The sequence below is a fragment of the Loxodonta africana genome, chromosome 14 (genome assembly GCF_030014295.1).
Source record: "Loxodonta africana isolate mLoxAfr1 chromosome 14, mLoxAfr1.hap2, whole genome shotgun sequence".
In the NCBI taxonomy this organism is placed as follows: Eukaryota; Metazoa; Chordata; class Mammalia; order Proboscidea; family Elephantidae; genus Loxodonta; species Loxodonta africana.
The window spans coordinates 44,802,148-44,825,008 of NC_087355.1; the positions used below are offsets into that span (position 1 = coordinate 44,802,148).

The window sequence follows — 22,861 nt, forward strand, 5'->3', positions numbered from 1 at the left end:
TGGTTGAAAATTCTGGGAGGTTATGTAATGTTGAATGCTACCAAGGCTTAAATGAGGTGCCAGACAACAGCTCCAGGCCTAGAAATGCTTCCAAATCTCCAAGGTTCTCTTACTTAAAAATTTAAAATTCCTAGTGTATCTATCTTGAACACCTCAATCCACAGTCATGTTAGCAGTGAATTTTTATTTTATTTTAGACTCGTCTTCTTGGGAAAATTATACATGGGAGGCAATTTTGACAAATAATAGATAACCATTGTTAGCTGGTCCTTCCTTTCAACAAATATAAGGAACAAGGAACCAGAGCCAAAGAGATCCAACCTTTATTCTTGATTTTTTTTCCATACTTCTTTCATGAGTCCTTATTTTCCCCTACCCATTAAATAAGTAATAACCAAAACTTTACTAATATACACATAAAGAAAACATGCACAGCATGACAGGTAGTGAGTAAACCTGGTAAGTTTTTGGGTTTCTGTACCAAGGTTTATGAAATGGGGCTGGCCTCTGTGAAAACACAGCAGCTTGTCTGAATACCTCCTGTGGGTCTGTGTCGTCCCCGAGTTAAAAAAAAAAAAAAACTCAGTAAAAGAGTGGCGTGGTAAAACCACGCTGGGTAAAAGAGGACTAATAACAACACAGAAGAGTTTTTGTTCACACTAAGGGAGAAGGCTGCTTATTTCTTTTTCTCTGAGACCCCACTTTGTTCTTTTCCCTTGACAAATGTTTTTAAATTAATGAAATACCAAGAAGACATCAATGAGTGGGACAAAGAATGGAATTGGAAAAAGCATAAATGGGATCTGAGAAGTTCTGTGGTGGAAAACTGATAAACCAAGCTCCTTACGAAGAAAAAATGTACAAAACATTTAATCAGCCTATCTTTTCCTACGGGGGAAAATAGATACATTTTTGTTTGGGGATAAGTAGCTAAGAGTTTTGCAGAGGGGAAAAATGTCATGGGAAAATGGAAAATAACTCTAGCATCTATAGCACATGAAATACCTAAGAGTAGTAAAATAATAGAAGGCAAGGGGGAATAGCTGTAAAAAATTATACACACATTGGATGAAAGGTAAAATTAGGGGACTAAATGGTTGTGTTATTGAAATGTTACTTGGTACATAAATTCGAACATTCCTTTTCAAATTCAACTGCTCAGAGGTCTGACTTCAGATGGCTGAACATTCTCAGTCTTAGCCTTGCCTTTATCCTTCTTCATACGGATAAACACAACTGCTAAAATTATACCTAAAAGAGAAAGTTCATGGTCAAATAGATGGAATCTTAAAAATGTACGGTCACATTCATTTATAAAGTATTATCATCGTAGGAAAAAATAACTCATGTAATTTCATTCTTGTTTGTGATTCAACAAAGTTTCATTGCCCTGGTGAATAAGGAACCCCAAGTATTTGCTATCTTGAACAAGCAAGCTTATCACTTATCTTTTTTCAGTAAGTATGTACCAAGCTCCAAAACATGGCTAACCTGGTTCTCTACCAAGGAATATATGACCTAATGTCCCACCTACTCTACTGACTAAATAAAATAAGTACGTAGGCATATGACAGAGTTCCTAAACTTTGTATGCACTCAATAAATACCGATTCCAGTTCTTCTTCCCCTTTCCCTAGAAGGAGCAGTCTAATCAGAACAGCCAGGCGTAGGTGACTATTCACCTACCAAAAGCCTACTTTCCATGGGTCCACAGCAAGTATCATATTTTCTTTTGTATCTTCTCCATGACTCCTGCCTATGTTGTTGAGAGACCTTGAGTAGACTACCTAAAGCTTCTGGTTTCTTCCACTTCTGAACGCCTATAAAATTAGATTGTATATGTTAACACTAAATGTATACTATAAATCAGAGACTGATATGAAAAAGGGAAGTTGTTTTAAGAAAATTAACCTGGTAGTAACTTTACAGGAGGAATCAGGACAGAAAAGACTAGTAGCTCAAAGGCTCGTTAAGAATCTTTGAAGAATCCCAACCCTAATTTTAAAAGGGTAAGGATATGAAACGGTAAGATCTCACTACTTCTATCTCTATATATCCCCAAACTCTTCCAACTTTTAACTTGTGGTAAAATTATGAGATTAAATGGCTGTGTTAGAAAATGCTACTTGGTGTATAAACTGAAACATTCTTTCAAGGCTAGAAAGCAAATTAGGTAAGAAAAGTTACAGAGGTCATATATTCCTTGATTAAAAGAAAAAAAAGCCAAACCCAGTGCCGTCGAGTCGATTCCGACTCATAGCGACCCTATAGGACAGAGTAGAACTGGCCCATAGAGTTTCCAAGGAGCGCCTGGTGGATTTGAACTGCTGACCTTTTGGTTAGCAGCCGTAGCACTTAACCACTACGCCACCAGGGTTTCCATTCCTTGATAGAACCAGGCAATTTTTCTCAGGCAGACATGATGACTGCCATGCACATGTTTAGATGGGTAGAGGCCATGCCATGAAGGGCCTTCCAGGTCATAATAAGGAGTTTGGACTGACAGGTATACGGGAATGAGATCCCTTTTAGATCCATGAAACAGAGTCTAATGTTATAGGATGGATGGTATGAGAAAAGATCAGATTCTGCAAGAACAATTAAGACTATTTAGAAAAACCCCACAGTTCTTTTCAAAGAGAAAAGATGTGAAGCTGTGTAAACCCCTTTAGTTCTATTCCTATGTATCCCAAACCCTTCACTTGAGAGCACATGAGTTGATGAAGTATCTATTTCCAGTCTTTAACTGGTGTTGAGGACAACAGTAAAGAGAGAGTAATTACTATGGTAGACACTGAGCTGTTCACAAAAAATGAAACAGCTAGAACAGAGGACTTTGCTGTCTTCCCAAGCTGGAGGCCAAGGCAGAGTCAGGGCTGTGATACAATGGAGTTAATCTGGGGCTATAAAAAATCAGAGTTCACAGCTATGAAAATACAGAAAGGGAAACTCCACGACATTTCAGGTATGTAGGTGTCTTCACTGTAAGGCTAACATCTACCTCTTCAAACAATGGCAGACTAGAATATTTAACGGTGACTGTAGGGTCTGTGTACATCTTGCCCATCCCTGTAACCCCGTTATCAAGCACCATGGCTGACACACAGCAAGGGAGCAGATGCTGCATTTCCTGTTCCTTCGTCATGAAAGCTTGGCAACTAGGCATAACATACAACAATTTATGCTTTAAAGCATCTTATGTTATATTTCCCAACTAATCAGTAAGGTGATGATGCGTAAAGGGCAGTATTAAAGCAGTATCTCCCAACCAAGAACATTTGATATGGTTTACTGGTGATCTATATCCTTGGCTATTGCTTACATTGCCATTTGCCATACAGACCAGCCCAGGAAGACAGACCCTGAAGTAAGCTCATGTTTCTGAGGCTCAGGAAAGGAGCCCTTCAATCTGAGAAATTATACTCACCAATGACCAAGAAAACGGTCAGGAGTATACCAACTGCCATGCCCACAGTGGGCTTCCCACGCTGGTAATCTACTGGCCGGAAACACCTTCCTTCCACACATGTGCAGAAAGTAACTGGAAAGCAGAAGAGTATTTGTAGTATACTTTTCTAAGTGAATATTTGCATAATTCTACATCAAAAAAAAAAAAAGAATTCCCTCAAACTACCCATAGTGACAGACACCATCCTAAGTTGCCTGCAATACCTACTTGGTAAAGAGACAGTCCCTTCCGTGGGTGGCCGACCCATATCGTTGATGCGGACTGAGATGTCGTAAACTCTCTCTTCGAAGTGTGTGTGCCTGGTGGAAAGTCTGGCATGAGTGCCTGTCAGAACAAGAAAAAAGTGAATGACATGAAAACACAACTTCAGACCCTGGATCACCAGGAATAAAACTTGTCTTTGCGTCATAGAATAAGGCTGACTGGGAATTGGTTAGGTATGCTGTGGAGTGAAGGCATCCAAAGTTCTGTCACTGTACTTGTACTTTCTCATAATGTAAAAAAAAGAGCTAAGGCATCCTATAAATCGTCAATTCATCGTTGCTGTATAGAAATGAGATACAAAATATATAGCACGGTTATTGGAGACTACCTAACGGAGCTTCTGTAGACTTGATCCTGAGTTTCAAATCTGCCACTCATTAGGTATGTGCCACTGGATAAGCCATAACATCTGTAGGCCTCAGAATCCCATCAAGTCCTGAAATAAGGGGATGAATGATATTCTACTTGATTTTCACAGTATTTATTATTTTTTCCTTCTCTTACAGAAAATTAAGAGTAAAAAACAACACGAAGCCTCAAATTTCTAAAGATGGCTTTGGTCTTGTTGTAATTCATTCCTCTTATACCCTCCCCCTGTTCGTATATCTGCCTAGATTTTTGTCCAGAATTTGGAGAAATGCTTTTATACTTAAAAATTATTACGGCCCACACTTCCATAATTAGCCCCGTAACCCACTGCCGTCTAGTCGATTCTGACTCATAGCGACCCTATAGGACGGAGTAGAACTGCCCCATAGAGTTTCCAAGGAGCGCCTGGTGGATTCAAACTGCTGACATTTTGGTTAGCAGCTATAGCACTTAACCACTATGCCACCAACACCAACAACATGGCTAAATCTCAAAATAATTATGCTAAGTGAAAGAAGCCAGACATAAAAAGAGTACATACTGTATTACTCCATTTAGCTAAAATTCTTGAAAATGCAAACTCATCTATAGTCGCAGAAAACACATTGGTGGTTGCCTGGAGGATGGGCAGGGAGCCTTGGGAAGGAGGGGTTCCAGCAGGGCATGAAAAAACTTTGGGGGGTGATGGAAATACTATCGTGATTGTGGTAATGGCTTCAGTGGGGTATACATATATCAACTCTTACAAAGTACATTTTAAACATGGGCCATTTACTGTATATTAATTATATTTCACTAAAGCTGTTTTTAAAAATTATTATGACATCTGTTTCTCATTGGGAAATTAGCAAATGCTGCTCAGATTGTCCGGCTCTCCATCTACACTCAGGGGGATGCTGTGTGGTAACACTCTTTCCTGCCTCCAAAGCTCAAGGCATTCTTCCCTCTGGAGAGCTTCCCTGAGCGGGTTTCACAACACAAGCTTCTTTCCTAGAACATAGAAGGAAGCTCTGTGATCAGTATTGCAAGCCCACATAGGAAATGAAACCTAATCCCATCATCCATCCGTGTTTTTCTCGATGTACTTTGTGACAACTCACCATTGATTCTGGAAACTTCCCAGTCCTTTTGTAAGCTCTCACTGCCAAGGGCAAACGTAAACTGTGGGCCTCGAAATGATCGCTGATCATCATCAGTGGCTTCAAAAATTAAACTTTCAGGTGCTTTGAGGGGATGGCAGAAGAACAAGCCTGTGTAGTCCTTGGCCAGCCGTGGGGCATTATCATTCACATCCATTAGGGTCAGGTGGAAACTCGCCACAGATGCCAAGGAGGAGTGACCTGAGGATGGATTGAAACACTTATCAACTCTTTCCTTTTTCTTTTTAATAAAATGAAAAACCAGCTGCTGTCGAAGTCAACTCCAGCTCATGGCAACCGCCTGTGTGCACAGTAGAACGGCTCCATAGGGTTTTCAATAGCCGACTTTCAGAAGTAGTAGATCACCACATCTTTCCTCCAAGGAACCTCTGAGTGGACTCAAACCCCTATCCTTTTGGTTAGCACCCAAGTGTGTTAACCATTTGCACCATGACAAAACTCGTTTTTAATAAGAAAGGACATTTCCCTTTCTTAAAAAAAAAAAAATTACAATTCAAGCAGCGAGGTGGTAGAAAGAAGACGTGCTTTTGAAATCAAAAGACCTGGTTTCATTACTGCTTAAAACACCTCAATGATAATAATAATAATTAAGATTTATGTGCCAAAAGCTGCACTCATATTTTACGCACATTACTTCAAAACGTCCCTGATACATATTTACAGGCTCAGCCAGAAACTTCCTGCTGGTTAATTGGGAGGTTTAAATCAAGAGTTAAACGTATACAACATGGAAGTGGAATGTGCTTAACTGCAAGCAAGCAAGGGAGAAAGAGAGCCTGGTCCAAAGCAAGGCCCACCCAGCTCACACATCCTCGTTCCAAAACTGGCGCGTGGTTTTTCTTCCTACCCTTTTTGGTTTAACTTTACCACGCTTTCGTTTTTCTTAATCTTTTTGTATGCAGAACTCATTTTTAGGATTCCTTTCTCTGTTCTTTCCAGCTCCCAACCCTGGAATTCACATTTTGAGCTTATTTTTGCATCTAAAATTATATTTATCTAGTAATAATTCATTCAATTCTCTCTTTTTTAATTTTGTGAACCAAGCAGATGTATCTACCAACTATTTATAGCCTCTGATCATCATAAGATCAACAGAACTCCCATTCTAAGTTGACTCAAATCCACTTAAATGAGAAGAAACTCAATGTTTTACTTTCCAGCCTTATAACTGGTAAGTATGATGTTTCCGCGAGGCTTTTTTGTTTTTAATATTGGAAACTCCCTAGAACTCTATATTTGGAACTGGTAGGCAATATATATCACCATGACTGAACTGAACAAGATGCAAAGATTACATGAGGATTGTTCAAACATCCTTGGCTTATCTATGTAATACCCTTTCTTCTCAAAAATTCACCCCATTCCACCAAAACACAGAGAGCCAAGTCCACCCAAGGCCACCTGGATCAGAATCTCGGGGGTTAGACTCCCAGTCTCTCTATCTAGCAAGCTCCTCAGGTGTTTCTGACACACATGGAAATGTAAGAATACTGAATTAAAGCATTTCCATTTCAAACACGATGAGGCCCGAGGGACTGCGATTTAAGGCTGAAGGAGAAAATAATGGTCTCAGTTAGCAGGGCACCACTGGCCCCACTTACCCACTCCCTGGAGAAACACCACAACCACTTCAGAAGAAGGGAGAGGGGAGAGTTTATCCAGGGACTGGAGAACCATCCTAGAAGAAGCTGTAGTCCCTAGAAAACCATGAGAGTGAGCAGCACCCCAAAAGCCTGGCCGGCCTCTAGATACTACCTACCCGAAAGAAGGCGTTCTCAAGTACACGGGTGGGTCATATCTTTAACAAAACAAAGAGGGGTGAGCACTTTCTTCACTTTTGTATTCTTCCACTTCAAGGTACTAATATTGTGGCAATCAGCCCACTCAAGTTTTCCATCTGCCCCCCATCTCTATTTTTTTACTCACCTATTTCAGTGGCCACAACTTGTACCCGATATAGACTCTCAGTTTCCCTGTCCAGTTTCCCCGCACTAAAGATCTCACCAGTGACAGGGTTAATTTTGAGCCAACCTCTCTTGTCTTCTCTCAGGGAATAACTTCATAAAGTGAAGAGAGCAAAAAGAAAACTTATATTACTCCGCATGAAAACGTGAAAATATATTATACATCATTATACTATCAGGTAAGCATTATCATTTATATATTATTTATAATATAGGTAAGGGAAAATAATCTAATACCAGTAACGCCTAATGTCAAAGGAGGGTTTATTCGTCCTTATGAGGTGGTGGTTGTGCTTGTTTTATGGGGAAAGGTATTGTCACAAACACTGGAAAAAATCTAGTAACCGAAGAATTCAAATTAAAGCAAACTGGAGATATCTTTTAAAATCTATTAGCAAGCCATTTCCTCCAAAACGAACAAGCAAATGAGAAAACTTGAACACTCAATGCTGGAGACGTGGCGTGAAATTGGTGGATACACACAGGCTGCTGGTGGCACAGTGAATTCCATCATTTTACAAAGACCCATTGAGGGCTTAGTAAATATCAGGCAGTGGACCAAGGGAGGAGATTACAAAGGGGGATCTCAGAGAAGACAGATATGTAACCTAGCCAGATAATTTCAATTAAATGTGATAAATACAAAGTAAGGAGCCCTATGGAATCTCAAAAATGTTTATGGAAATCAGAGTCCAAGTTTATGAAAATCAGAGATGTCTTTCTGAAGGAATAAATGCTAACTAAAGCAAAAAGACTTAGAAGAAAGGCCTGGCAACCTAATTCTGAAAGATCACAGCCATTGAAAACCCTATGCAGTGCAATTCTGCTCTGAAACACCTGGGTTTGTCGTGAGTTGGAATTGACTTGAAGGCAACTGGTTTGGGTTTCTTTCTTTTTTCTTTTTTTTAAAGCAAGAAGAATGGACACTTTAAGCAGATGGGATTTCCTGAACTAAGGCAGAGGAGGTAAAAAATAGCTTGGTGGGTATTGTGAAATCAGGCATTTCAGTAGTGTTGAGATATGTACGGGAAGCAATGGATGGCAAAAGATGAGGCGGAAGAAATTGAAGAGAACCAGGTCATGGAAAGCAATGGGCAGCCATCTAAAGGTGTTAAGCAGGAAGGTGACCAGTAGATTTGTGTTTTCAATGGAACTCAATGTGGCTGAGTGAAAGATAAATTTGAGAAGGACAACACAAAAACCCAAGGAAAACCAATTGGTTTCCTTTGGAAACCAACACATAATAGCCATGAGGATGTCCATATTCTTAGACTGAATAATCACCCTTCTGGAAAGTTTTCCTTAAAAAAAAAATTAACAGAAGTTAAGAAAGAATGACATAGAATGGTTATGGAAAAAAATTTCTATAATAATAAAATACTGGAAATAACCTGTCTCCAAGAACAAGAAAATGATTGAAAAGTTATGGCATGTTAGATAATTAAGTTAATTTTTTCCAGTTTTTTGGAAAGTATATTCTATGTGCCAAGTACTGCATGTATTAAGCTGTGTTCATAGTGATGAACAAGAAATCCTCTGTACTCAGGATGGGAAATCTTCTAGGGTTTCGAGACAGGAATCAAATGATCACATTTTCTTTTTAAAAGCATCTCTCTGCCCACAGCTTTGCAAATATGCAAATAGACTTAGAGTGGGGTGGGAGCATAACAGGAGCAAAGATGGATCCAGAAGAAAGGTGACGGTGGCTTGGGCCATGGCAGATGTAGGGAGAAGTATGTGCATTCTGGATGTATTCCAGCAAAAGTGTCTGTAGTATTTGCTGATGGGTTGGATTAGGATCCACAGGATGCTGATGGACTCAAAGTTTGTGGGGCCAAGAGAAAGAGATGAATTAAATTTCTCAGGCTAAAAACATTGGAGTCATCTTTAATTCCTTTTCACCCCAATTTTTATTTGAAACAATCTCAAATTTATAGTAAAGTTGCAAACATAGTGTTGCTGTTGTTGAGTGTCATCAAGTCGATTCCAACAGACAGCAACCCTATAGGACAGAGTAGAACTGCCCATAAGATTTCCTAAGCTGTCCTCTTTATGGGAGCAGATTCTCAGGTGTTTTCTCCAGAGGAGCTGCTGGTGGGTTCAAACCTCTGACTTTTTGATCAACAGCCAAGGGCTTAACCATTGCAAATACAGTACAAAGAATTTTTTTTCTGAATTACTTGAGAATAAATGGCTGACTTGTTGCCCTTTCACCCCCTAATACTTTTTTCTTTTTTAGCCTTCATCTTCAGTTCTTTTTTTTAATTGTGTTTTAGGTAGAAGTTTACAGCTCAAGTTAACTTCTCATTCAAAATTTTATATACATATTGTTTTGTGACGTTGGTTGCAATCCCCACATTGTGACAGCACACTCCCCCTTTCTGCCCGGGATTCCCTGTGTCCACTCATCCAGTTCCTGTTCCTTTCTGCCTTCTCGTCCTGCTTTTGGACAGGAGCTGCCCGTGTGGTTTCGCATACTTGATTGAACTAAGAAGCACATTCTTCACATATGCTATTTTTTGTTCCATAGGCCTGTCTAATCTTTGTCTGAAAAGTGGGCTTCGGGAATGGTTTCAATTCTGGGTTAGCAGAGTGTCCAGGGGCCATAGTATCGGGGGTTCCTCCAGTGTCTGTCAGACCAGTAAGCCTGGTCTTATTACATGAATTTGAATTCTGTTCCATGTTTTTCTTCTGCTCTGTTCAGGACCCTCTTTGTGATTCTTGTCAGGGCAGTTGTTGGAGGCTAGCATTTTTCTTGGGTCTTTTGTTTTGTTTTCTTCATTCTCCTTTACTCCGGGTGGGATGGAACAAATAGATGTATCTTAGATGGCCACTCACAGGCTTTTAAGTCCCCAGGTGCTAATCACCAAAGTAGAATGTGGAACATTTTCTTTATAAATTTTTTTATGCCAATTCATCTTCAATTCTTAATTGATCTATCAGTAGCACAAGAGCTATTGATTACTCCTCATTCCTGAAACATTTTTTTTATTTGCTGCCCAGGACTACAGCGTACAGTATGCCCCTTCCCATGTCCCCTCGCTGGTTCTTCCTCTGCTTCCTGACCTCACCTTCACGGAATATATGTCATACCTTTGCCTTCACCCATCACAGGAATTTTCTTAAGTGTTCATAACAAATTGCATTTTTGTTTTCCTCACTCATAAATTCAAATTTTTATTCATTGTCTTTGACCATTGATTTTTATAGCACTCTTATGATGTAGGTAGATGCATTTGTTAAATAAGAAATGGTTGTAAAAGTTTAAGCATTTGCCCCACATCATAATTTGTGACTCTTGATACATGCAGTCATATCTACACTAAGCTATACAATGTAGACCCTACTCTTCTTCCACTTTTATGTTTGTCTTTATGAAACTAGAGAAAAGGTTAAAGAATAAAACAGGTGGGAACCTTACTCCTTGATGGACAATCAGAAAAAGGCCTTAGAACTCATTCCAAGTACCTAAGTGATAGCTCAGAGGAAGACAAGACTTCCCTTAAATGTTTAGAGAAACTTCGGGAAACACATGCTTTGGTTTAAGTCATGCTACAATGTTTGGTATGCCAGAGACAGTAGAGCTAATGTTATACAAAAGCAGCAAAAGACCTGGATTCAAGTTCTACCTGTGCACTTACTAATTACATGATCTTAAATATGTTATAGCTATTGATATGGATATACTCATACACAGATATATCCTGGGAAAATTTATTATTATTATACATTTTTAGGGAAAATAATTGAGAATTTCTAAGATGGAATGATTTACACATTTTGTTTAACTATCACATTTTTAATAAGTGAAGACACTGAGGCACAGCAAGGTCAAAAGACTTGCACATAGTCATCTTTGAGTTAGTAGTGGAACCGTCACTAGAACGCAACCATTGTCCTTCCATGGGCCTCCCAGAGTTCTGGAAGTCCTGAGGATTTCCCATGCTCTTTCACCTCTGACCTTTGCACATTTGTTTGCCTGAAGCATCATTCTTCCCTTCCTCTCCCTACACGTATCTCTATTGCTCAACTCCTCTGAATCCTTTGGGTCTTAGTTTAGATGTTACTTCTTCCATGAGCCTTCCCTGACACTGCAAATCCAGATCAGAAGTCACCTCCTCCAAGTGCCTTCATAGCTCTGTCATGGTATTTAGTACCGAATTATGATTGCCTCTTTATTCATCTTTACCCACTACTAGACTATAAGCTCTGTTGAGGGGAAATGAAATATTTATCCATTGCTTTCTTCCAAAATGAGCCCAGTGGCTCGATATTTGTTGAATAAACCCAGTAAATGAAGATCACCAGAAGAACCAGGCTGCCTTTCTATGCCTTCCCTGCTGGATCCCTGATGCCCCCACCTACCCCAACAGGCTCAACTCTCACCCAAGCACAAAGAAGGTCTGCAGTCTCAGCATTAGCATCTCCAGGGTTGGGTATGAAATGACTCCTGCTGCCCCAGACCTGCTCTCTGAAAAACTGGGGCACCTGTGTACTCTACATCCAGAAGATTCCCTTCACCTCGTCAGGTAGCTTGGCCTCTCTAGTTGAGCTTTTGTCTTATTTTCTCTGTCTAGAACTCTGGTCCAACTTAGGGGACTAAAACCCTTCCCCAATCCCAGCCCACATGACTGGTTCATACACAAAGCCTGGCACTGACTAGCCCATCCCTGGAAGGTGAATCCCGCCTCCTGAACTCTTCACCTCTCAGCTGGGACCCTGCCATGAGTGGGCTGAAATGGAAGCAAGATGCTGCTTCCCACCTGTCTGAGCCTGGATTCTCATGGATGAACCATCACTCCTTGGAATGCTCTGCCAGGGTACTGACACCTGCCTGAACCAAGGCCAAATGCCATGTGCACTGGGACACTGCACTTCAGATTGCTGGCTGTTCCATTAAGGGACAGACTTGGAGTCGGGCCAGCTTTTCTGCCCCTCTCAGCCCCCTCTTCCTCCCCGGTGACCTTGGTTGCAGCATGCAACCAGACTTGCCCAGCACTGTTCTCCTTTACCTTATATTCAGACCTTCCGGATCCTTGGCAGTCACATTGCCCAGTTTAGTGCCTATCGTTGCATTCTCATAGACTTTTGCTTGGAATACTTGTTGGGAAAATAGGGGTGGTTCATTCACATTTGTCACAAAAAGCCTGAATGTGGCAAAAGAGCTTGCATTGTACTCAACACCAGACACCAGAGGCTCAGGATTTTCCGCCTTGAACACAATGTTGTGAAGAGGTGTTGTTTCAAAATCAAGAGGCTGTGTACAAAAAAAAAAAAAGAGGAAAAATTAATTTTGGATGATAAGGTCTTTTAAAAGATTCATTCCCTATGCTTTTTTAAAAACTCTCATTCAGAGCAACAGTTCTCAATCCAGTGTCAGCAAAAACCTGCTTTTTGGAATAATAATAACAGAGGCATGAACTGAAGTCTTCATTGTAGGACTTGTCAGAGCTTTTAATATGCTAATGTACTTTGTGACTCTCCAAGAAGAGGAAGCAGGATGCAGCACTCTTCAAATTTACTTAACAGTGGGACATGTCATTCATTCAGCTGAAATTTATTGAGCCCCTGCAATATGACAGGCACTTACTGAGATGCTGGGAATAACATTTAGGTATATTAGTGAGGAGTCTCTGGGTGGTGCAAAAGGTTAATGCGCTCGGTTGCTAACCAAAAGGTTAGAGGTCGGAGTCCACCCAAAGGTGCCTTGGAAGAAAAGCCTGGTAACCTACTTCCGAAAATTGAAAACGCTATGAAACACAGTTCTACTCTGACACATATGAGGTTACCATGAGTCAGAATCAACTAGATGGCAACTGATTTTTTTATTAGTGAGCAACAAGATTTAGCCTCGTTTTTCCTGGCGTGCCTGTAGACATAACCCTGATCAGGATTCTCCCAAGATAGTTCTCCGAAAACAGTTTGGGAAATGCTGATATAGAGATTTCCACATTATACGGAGAATGATTTCCTGGGGACCTCAGAACTTAGGCCACAAAATAGAAGACTTTAAATTCACAGAGAAGGTGGAATTGGCGAGCAGAGACAGAAAAAAAAAAAAAAAATGATCTGTTTTTGTTCCAGACCACGCTGGACACAACCAGGAATGCGAATCAAACAGCCAGTATTGGTTTAGTATGAGGAGGAATTTAGCAGTTAGGGGTACTCAAGATGGAAAGAGTTGCCTCAAAAAGCAATAAATTCCCAACGTGGGAAGGTTGCAACATAGTCTTAAAGAACACGTGGCCAGCAAGCATAGAACAGATTTAAATATCATCGAAGTAGTTGGTTTTACAAAGCTTTTAAGATCCGGCCCAAGTCATAGAGTCCATGATTCTTATGGGGGAAAAACCCTAAACACAAAGACCTCCTGAATAATGGAACGGCCCCTACAGAAGGGCTTCCTGTTGTTGTTGGGTGTCGTTAAGTCGATTCTAACTCACAGTGACCCCATGGAACAGAGTAGAACTGCCTTATAGGGTTTTCTTGGCTGTCATCTTTACTGCAGCTGACTGCCAATCTTTCTCCTGAGGAGGTGCCAGGTAGGTTTGAACCACCAACCTTTTGGTTAGCAGCTGAACACTTAACTGTTTGTGCCACCAGGGCTCCTAACTGGGATTAAAGGGCTTTAGGGAGAGAGATCTGTGAACCCCAGGGAACTAAAATCTAAATATTGTGCACATATACATATGTGGATTTTTTTCCTGGGGAGAAGCCACGTAGCTTTTGTCAGATTCTCAAAGGGACCCAGGTTCCCCAAAAGATGAAGTAACCAAAGCAAAGCCCAAAAGGTATATTATGGATTATGGAAACTGCACTGTTTTATTCACTCTTCCAAGCAAGAGGACCCGGGACCTCTCAGTAGCTCAGTCAGTCCTTTAGTTTATGTCAGTTCCTCATCTGCTAAACAGAAATGACGATATCCATTCGTGCGGAGAAAAATCCATCCCTGACAGCCTTGGCTCGGCCTGCCCATCCCCCCCCCCCATCTGAAGTTCTCTCCTCAGCGCCATCTTCCCCAGATCTGCCTCCCTGATGCCCACCCGCTACCCCCACGTGGACAAGCTCTACAACTTCTGTAATCTCGTAGTGCCTAGACCAGTATTTTAAGTGTTTGGTCACCCGTTTTACATACTCACTGACTATAAGCTCCTGAGAGGAGGAACTGCACCACATTCATCTTTGCTTCTCACTGCCCCCTGACATGCAGTACTCAGACCTTGCCAGTCAGAAAACATAAAACTGGGAAGACTTAACCTTTGAGGGCTACAGTGAAGAAGAGATTCTGGAGAAAACCCTCTCACCAGAAACCCCTCTCCCCAGTGCACACACAAACACACACAAAATCACGACCCAAACTCTAGTTCATAAATGCCATGGAAAGATCGTTCATGTGGAAGACAGAGAATCCCATGTAAAGACTCAAGGTCATTTGAGATAGCAAATTAGAAGCAGTTGACACTGGTTAAAATATGCAGGACATAAAATTCAAAATCATTTTTGTAAGCCAGCTAAGATGTGAAAGGAGAGGTTTCCATAGCGATAAACACCGTCTTGTAAGACATGGCCACCAGATGACCCCTTGATCACTGCCACATGGCCTGATAGAGCTCTTCCCCTGGGGAGGGAGCCCAAGCTGGAGCTTCTGCCTCTCAGGGACTCACTGCTTATATCAAATGATGACAACAGTGGCATCAACTTGAGATAAAAGCCTGGCAGACAGAACAGGTAGGCAGCAGCCCCAAATAAGCCTGCGACGTGGACAAAGGATGTGGCTCTATCTTTAAGCCTGTCCATCCAAGCCCAGGCTCAGAGGCAGCACAGTTATCTGTATGGCTTAGGCAGTGGAGGCCTCACACTCTATCCTTACCACCAATGAGGTCCTAAGTGCCCTCCTATGCTTCCCCTTCCTCTGGCTGTGGTCCTTAGTGGAGAAGCGTGTGGGGATGATGCTTCCCTAATCTTGCCGCCATATCTAGCTTGGTTTCCAACTGCTTGACAAGGAAGGGTGGTCAGGTTTAGTTACCAGAGATAGAACTAAGATGAAAACATACAGATGACTCCACGGAGATCCTTGTTGCTGCTCCTACCAAGAGCCTACCCCTCAGGGAGTTGATGGGGAGAGAAGGGCATTTAAGGCAGCCAGAGGGCACAAGCAAGACCTGGCGTAAGGAAATGAGGGCGTGTCTGTGAACCAGCCGCAGCTTGTGTTACCGGAACTGAACATGTGAGGCCGAGAGCGGAAGGAGATGGGAGAAGACTGTGTATGCCAAGCTAAGGAGTCTGGACTTGATCCTTGACGAGCAGAGCAAGGTGTTTAAGCACAGGCTGGCAAGGTCGGATTTGTGTTTTACGAAGATAGCTCTGCCATGTGAAGGATAGATTTGGGGAGATGGGGACCAGGGCAGGAAGACCAGTTAGGAGTGTGTGTCAGTGCTTATCAAATGTTTACTGACTAGGGGAAAAAAAAAAAAAAACCAAGCCCGTTGCAATGGAGTCAATTCCGACTCATGGTAACCCCGTGTGTTACAGAGTAGAACTGCTCCGTAGGACTCCTTCTTGGCTGTAATCTTTACGGAAGCAGATCACCAGGACTTTTTTCCGCAGTGCTGCTAAGTGAGTTTGAACCGCCAACCTTTAGGTTAGTAGTCAAGTGCACACCATTCGTGCCACCCCGGGACCTTACTGAATGGAAGAACATGTGAAAAAAAAAAGAGCAGCCTGCAGTTGATCAGTCTGTCCACTTCCACACCCGGAAGAATACTGAACCAAATCTTCCAAGGGAAGAATTAGAGGTGGAAAGTGTTAAATCATAGGTGGTAATCGGCAGAGCTTAATCGGGGGGATCTTTGGCAAGCCATGGGCGTCTTCTTCCCGGAGATAGGGACGCACCGCAAAGCCAAGTCCAGAGAGCCATCTCGGCCTCTCGGGACGGCCTTGGGTCCTGTCTGGCACAAAAAAATTCATCTAATAAACTGAAAAACAAAAACATGTTTGTGCCGCAATTCCTCTCCTGCACACACTGCTTGAAAGGCCAACCGCAGCGATTTAGATGCCACCTGGAGGCAGAGATGAAGTGCTGAGAGAGTGGTTGAGACTTGGGGTATTTAGCATTTTCACCAATGATCAAGGATGAGGAAGACGCATGCACAGTCATTTTCCAGATGACTCCCGGGCTGACTGAAAACAAGTCATGAACTGAGAACCCAAAAGGACCAGCCGTACCGGAGCAGCAAGAAAATGTTTTAAAATTAAAAAAGAATGAAACCATGTCAATGGTGGCAGGAAAGGAGGTCCCAGGAGAATTATAGGTGAGTCAGGCAGGCCTCAAAAAAATAGCCTTCCTGCTGCTGACACCCCCACAGCGGGTATGAGGATCTATCTACCACAGCACAGGTCAGAGCTCTGGGCAGCAGTAAATATAGACTATATAGCATTTCCAAAATTTACTCCATCCTAAACATCACTAGGAATCCCTGGGTGGTGCAAACCATTAACGCACTTGGTTGCTAACTGAAAGGTTTTTGGTTTGAATCCACCCAGAAGCACCTCAGAAGAAAGGCCTGACAATCTACTTTCAGAAAACATCAGCCATTGAAAACCCTATGGAGCACAGTCCTACTCTGATACTCAGGGTCACTGTGAGTCGGAGTCGGCAGCACAGCAACTGGGGCCTGGTGAGATATCACTCGGGGCACGTGGTAAAGCACTCAGAGAGATCCGGAGTCAGATGTACCACTTGTGCACCGTTTACCCCTGGATTTGGCAAGTTTGGCCCCCTTAGGCAATAGGGGAAAGCACATTGGTCCCAGAAGCAGAAAGCCTGGCTTCTAATCCTTTCTTTAATCAGAATTAAGATACTGCCTAACATTTATTGAGTTTTACTATCTGCAACAATGGGCTTAAACATAGCAACCATTGTGGGGATGACGCAGGACCGGGCAGTGTTTTGTCCTGTTGTACATAGGGTCGCTATGAAATTGCTCTGTTGACTTGGCTTCAAAGGTGAATCCCCACCTCAAGAGGATTATCCTTGACTAATCCCTGTTGATTATCATCTGCTTTTAATCATCTACATTCAATCCTCCAGTATCTCTTTATTTTTAAGAAGGTGCTACCATTTTACCCATTTTTTACAGACTGAAAAACTGAGGCCTGAGAGATTACATCATTTGTCCAAGGTCATAGAAGCCATAAGTGGCCCCACCAGCCTTGAGAGGAGTCAGAGCTGGAGTCAAGTTCCCAGCTCTGCCATCAGCTCGCAGGGGTACCTGACTGAGCCTCCCTGTGGGCCTGAACCTCTTCTGTAAAGCAGGGCATCTTTCTGCTGTGCCTCCCTCAGAGGTAGGACGTATGCAGAAGTGGTTCGTGGAATGGGGTGGGCTGAGGTTCTGTGGCCTGGGTTCCTTAGCGAATTTTACCAGAGGTTAGCAAATTTGCAAATTGGATGAACAGCTGCTGATAGAATTATGATTAAGAAATTTAATTTAAATTCTTAAAATTAGTGATTGACAGAATGGTTCCAAAGCAATGATAGTACCCTGATGGCTTAAAGGGCAGGGCCTTAGAATTAAGGCTAAGTCATACACAAGAGACCACATTAGAGTCTATAATTTCTTTAAAACACTTCAATAAAAACAGCGCAAATACATACATCTGTCGTAGTTTTACACTACATCCTATGGGCAGCTGGCTAACATTTGGTGTACTCTGAGCCAGAACCCAAGGAGCCTTACTGGTACAATGGTTAAATGCTTGGCTGCCAGCCAAAGAAATGTCGGCAGTTCGAACCCACCAGCAGCTCTGCAGGAGAAAAACCTGGCAATCTACTCTTGTAAAGGTTTACGGCCTAGGAACCCCTCTGGGGCAGTTCTCCTCTGTCCTATAGGGCCACTGTGCTTTGGAATTAACTCCATGGCACACAACAACAACACTAATTCAGTTCCACACTCCAGCGTTGATGGTTGTTCGGTATTTGTAAGGTTCTAATCAGGGATCTACACGCCAGAGGTAACTACTGCAGGTCTTTAGCTAGTACTATCTCTATCAGCACTACGGGGTTTATTAAGTAGCAAAAGGACCATGAAAAATAACTTTTCTGGGTGACATAAATGGTGCTCAAGAAGTGGTGCTCAAGATAAGTAGTTTGGTTAAAAATACAGTTCATCTCTCTTGGCCACTGCATGAAGAGGTATAAGCATCTGGATAGCCCAGCAACCTATGCCATTCAGAGTCCCAGGGCTCCAGATTCTGTCTAGGATCACCTCCCTCTGGAAGGCTGGATAAATCCTCTCACTAGAATATTGTTACCACAGAACCTGCAAGACAGAGAGGTGGGACTTCACGGGTCTAAAGAATAGGTGGGATGGTGGCTTTTTTTCTTCTTTTTTTTTTTTGGTGCCTGCTTGTTAATAATTGTATATGGGAAATAATTCAATTATTTATTCAGTCAATCAATATTCCTTGAACTTCTACTATGTGTCAGGCAAGATTCTAGACACTTGGAAAACAATCATGTACAAAATAAGGATCTGATGAAGAGTTTGGTCAGAGGCCTGCTCTGTTGTAATAGCCTCCTGGTGTCAAGATTGTGTGGGAGGCTACCTACTACTGATCATTGGGCTACCAACATTTCCCCAAAAGTGCACATAAGCCACATATGGCCAAATCAGCTTAGATGAGTTCACAGCAAGCCACTAATTATTGACGTGTGGGTGTCTTTCACACGGGGATAGCCTCTGTTTTACCTTAGGTCTCTAGAGAGCTCTGGTCTCCGGGGAGGATGGGAGGCAGCTGCCTCCCCCTCCACCCCACCTCTATTCCACAAAAGTATCATACCAGTATGCTGCCTGGCCACTCACTGCAAACTCCAAAAACAGCCCTTTCCTTTATCCTTTCCTTCTGGGCTCCCTTCCCTCCATAAAGACAGCCGTGAGCTGAGAGCAAAGTTGAAATGGCACCTTCCCCAAATGCTAGGCTCATAAAGAATGCCAGTAGCTTGAGTTGACCTACTGCTAACCCCCAGTGGGAACAGGCTGGGATCCTCTTGCTGCTAAAACTTAGTAAGGGTCTTTGTCAGAGGTAATATGGTAATATGGTAACGATGAGATCAGAATTCTGAGACTGACATTATTCTATCTTGTCTTCATTTTTAACCACTACTTTCAGCTTCCTCACAACTGGACCAATAAGCAACATCATAATAAATGTAGAAAAGATTGACGTTGTCAAGGATTTCATTTTACTTGAACCCACAATCGACACCCATGGATGCAGCAGTAAAGAAATCAAAAGATTCCTTGCATTGGAGCGAATCTGCTGCAAAAGACCTCTTTAAAGTGTTATAAAGCAAAGAGGTCATCTTGAAGACTAAGGTGCACCTGACCCAAGCCATGGTATTTTCAATTGCATCATATCCATGAGAAAGCAGCACAAGGAACAAGGAAGACCAAAGAAGAATTGATGCCTTTGAATTGTGGTGCTGGCGAAGAATACTGAATATACCGTGGACTGCCAAAAGAACACACAAATCTATCTTGGAAGTGGTACAACCGGAATGCTCCTTGGAAGTAAGGATGTAAGACTATGTCTTACATACTTTGGATGTGTTATCAGAAGGGATCAGTCCCTGGAGAAGGACATTGTACTTAGTAAAGTACAGAGTGGGCGAAGAAAAGGAAGACCCTCAATGAGATAGAATGACACAGTGGCTGCAACAACTGGATCAAGCATAACAACGATTTTGAGCATGGCGCAGGACCGGGCGGTGTTTCATTCTGCGGTACATAGGGTCGCTATGAGTCAGAATGAACTCGACGGCACCAAACAACAACAACTTTCAGCTTTCCTTCCTTCCAGCTGAAAACTGTCCTCCAGAGTCTTCTCTGCCAGCCTCTAGCACGCTGCGCTGCAAAGCTTCAGCACTAACCACACTTACAGACCCTCTACTGCTGTCACTTTGACCCATTTTTCTAGGGAGACTTCACTTTGTTTCCTAGGAAAGCATTAGTATATTGAACGGGATTGAGTGCTGCTTCCCATTGAGTCATATGGTAAACCCTCTACATACCCTAAGGCACAGATGAGGCAGCCATGGAGAAAAGGGTCAATAATTCAGGGGTACATGGTGGGGGAAATAGGAGCAGATGAAGGGATTGGGGCCATCCTGTATAAGGAAGCATGGAAATGGCATATAAGACTTTGCCTCTATACTACCCAGTCCTTACAGTGGAAGAGACAAAAGAAAGAGCCAGAGGGTCTAGCAATACCATCAAAAATCAAGGTTTGGGGAAACAGGTGAAATAAAACGATAAACTTGCCTTTAAACATTGAAAAGAGACCCACAAATTTTTTAGTCATTATTCAAGAGGAGTTTATAGAAGATTATGTTTTAGGATCATTAAAATAAAGTTTTTTGTTTGTTTTGGTTTTGAGCCATAGGGCTCATCTAGCCTTATTCCCCACATTTGCAAAGGGGGAAGTGAAACCCTGAAAGGTCAAGTAACCCCCTCCAGGATTGGCAGATTTAGTAAATAAGGCTACAGAACCCCCAGTTAAATTTGAATTTCAGATAAACAATGAACAATTTTTTAATAAGCATACGTCCCATGCAACATTAGGGACATACATATACTAAAAAAATTGTTTATTTGAAATCTAATTTAACTGAGTGTTTTGCATCTTATGTGGCAACCCTACCTCCCACTGCAAAGGTTACTTGGTCAGTTAGTGAAGACCCGGACTAGAATCCTGGCTTTCTATCTTTCAGGAGGACAGGATGACTAAGCATGTTTCCAGAGCCATTGCCACACTTGAGACACCACTGCTAATACATCACCTCCGCTTATAGGCTCTCACGCTATCGTAAGTAAACTAACACACAAAGAGACAAATTCCATCAGGTGGGCTATTTACCTTTTTAATCTTGACATATCCAGCATTGGTGTGGGGATCTGTGTCAATCTCCAATCGTCCCTCACTGTCACCCTCTGTAATACGATACAGGATTTTAGAACTCCCAGTAAATGGCTCATCAGCATCGGTGGCCTGGATGGTTAAGATGGTAGACCCAACATTTGTGTCTTCAGCAAGAGTCAGGTTTCCATACTAAGGAGAAAACAGGGAAGAAAACAATGAGAATGCCTATTGTCATCAAGCAAAATTGTCAAAGGACAAACTCGTCTCTTTGGTTCTGGAATGAAAATATGTCATGGTTTGTATCAATATTTATCAAGCATGCTTTTCCTATTGATGAATACGTTGCACTTCATATCATATACATTGGACTGGTATCCATTTGACAAAGGAACACAACATCTCAGAGAGCTACTGTCAGGATTCTGAAAAAGATTTCCCCTTCCCACATTCAATACATGTGAAGGATTATTATAATAGTAAAGACATAAATAAATAGCCACTATGTTTTGAGTACCTACAATGTGGCAGGCACTTTTTACATACATTATTTTAATTAATTCTTAAATCAACCAAGGCATAGTAGTGAAACACTTGGACTTTGGGGCCAAACAGCTTGGGTATGAATCCTACGTTAGCCTTTTATTAGTTGGGGACTTGAAGCAAGTTACTTGTTTAAGTCTCAGTTTCATCGTCTATCTAACGGAGAGAATAATGCTAATAGAATCTACTTCATGTTTGTTATGAAGATTAAGAGATGATGCATGTAAAGCCCCTGAATGCCTGGCACACAGTAAGTGCTCAATAAAGATAAGCAAAACAATACTCCCTGCACAGTAGCTATATTACATGCCCATTTTACCAGGATTGGAGAGGTTAAACCCACCCAGGATCACATAGCAAATGAGTCACTCAATTGGGATTTAAATGCATGTTTGTTTGAACTCCAAAGCCTGTGCTCCTAATCACTGGCCTGGACCATCTCCCACTCCTCACTGAACATCCCCCAGGTCATCTCTCTTGGCATCAGGATCTCAAAGATGGTAACAGATGGGGTCCAGGAGAGGACCATGGCAATGAAAGAAGCAGGCTCACTTTGCCCCTATAGCCCAGATCTGATCTCTAAGCTCTGAGACTACCTTCTCTTCAGAAAACCCCCAAAAGAGGATTCTTACCCTCAATCTAAGAAATACTATTTAGCTGTAATGCAAGAAAATCATGACACAAAGAAAGAATAAAAGACCCAAGAGAACGGAGGCTGAGAAGCAATGTACTCCATTTCATGCTTGCTTAATCTCAGTGCCTGTTAGACAAATTACGTTCAGTCACACCTCTTATTGCCCCAAGCCCCCTCATAAGTCAATGCCCTTTCTTTGCCATGGCCTTGTCTCTATTTTGATTTATGAATGTCATCCCAGCGCTCTGGACTGCCTCACAACTGACTTCAAACATGACAACAATTTAGTTAAATGGGCTTCTCTCAGCTTCAGAATAAACAAATAGAGACATTGCTGTAAAGAGAAGCACTGATAAAACTACCACCAAGTCTAAAGCCCACGTAAATAATAAACGAACAGCAATTCCCATTTTTCTTGATGTTGTAAACTGATCTTTTTCTCAGACTCCTACTGACCAATTCTCCTAATTCTTGCAAATGTCTTGAGCATGGTTTTCTTTGGTTTAAGCTAGAGATTTGTTTTTTTCTTTTCTTTTTCCCTTAC

At 42.0% G+C, this 22,861-nt stretch overlaps 1 protein-coding gene across 1 annotated transcript in view; it reads right to left on the reverse strand.

Annotated features, from left to right (window-relative positions):
- Window positions 1-640: 640 nt before the first annotated feature.
- Window positions 641-22,861, reverse strand: part of CDH17 (cadherin 17) — a 70,215-nt gene continuing 47,994 nt past the window's right edge. Inside the window, 7 exon segments of the mRNA XM_064267665.1 lie at window positions 641-1,251; window positions 3,428-3,541; window positions 3,677-3,793; window positions 5,203-5,442; window positions 7,189-7,319; window positions 12,239-12,483; window positions 21,141-21,332. Coding sequence (XP_064123735.1) covers window positions 1,151-1,251; window positions 3,428-3,541; window positions 3,677-3,793; window positions 5,203-5,442; window positions 7,189-7,319; window positions 12,239-12,483; window positions 21,141-21,332 — 1,140 coding nt within the window. The 3' untranslated portion in view covers window positions 641-1,150.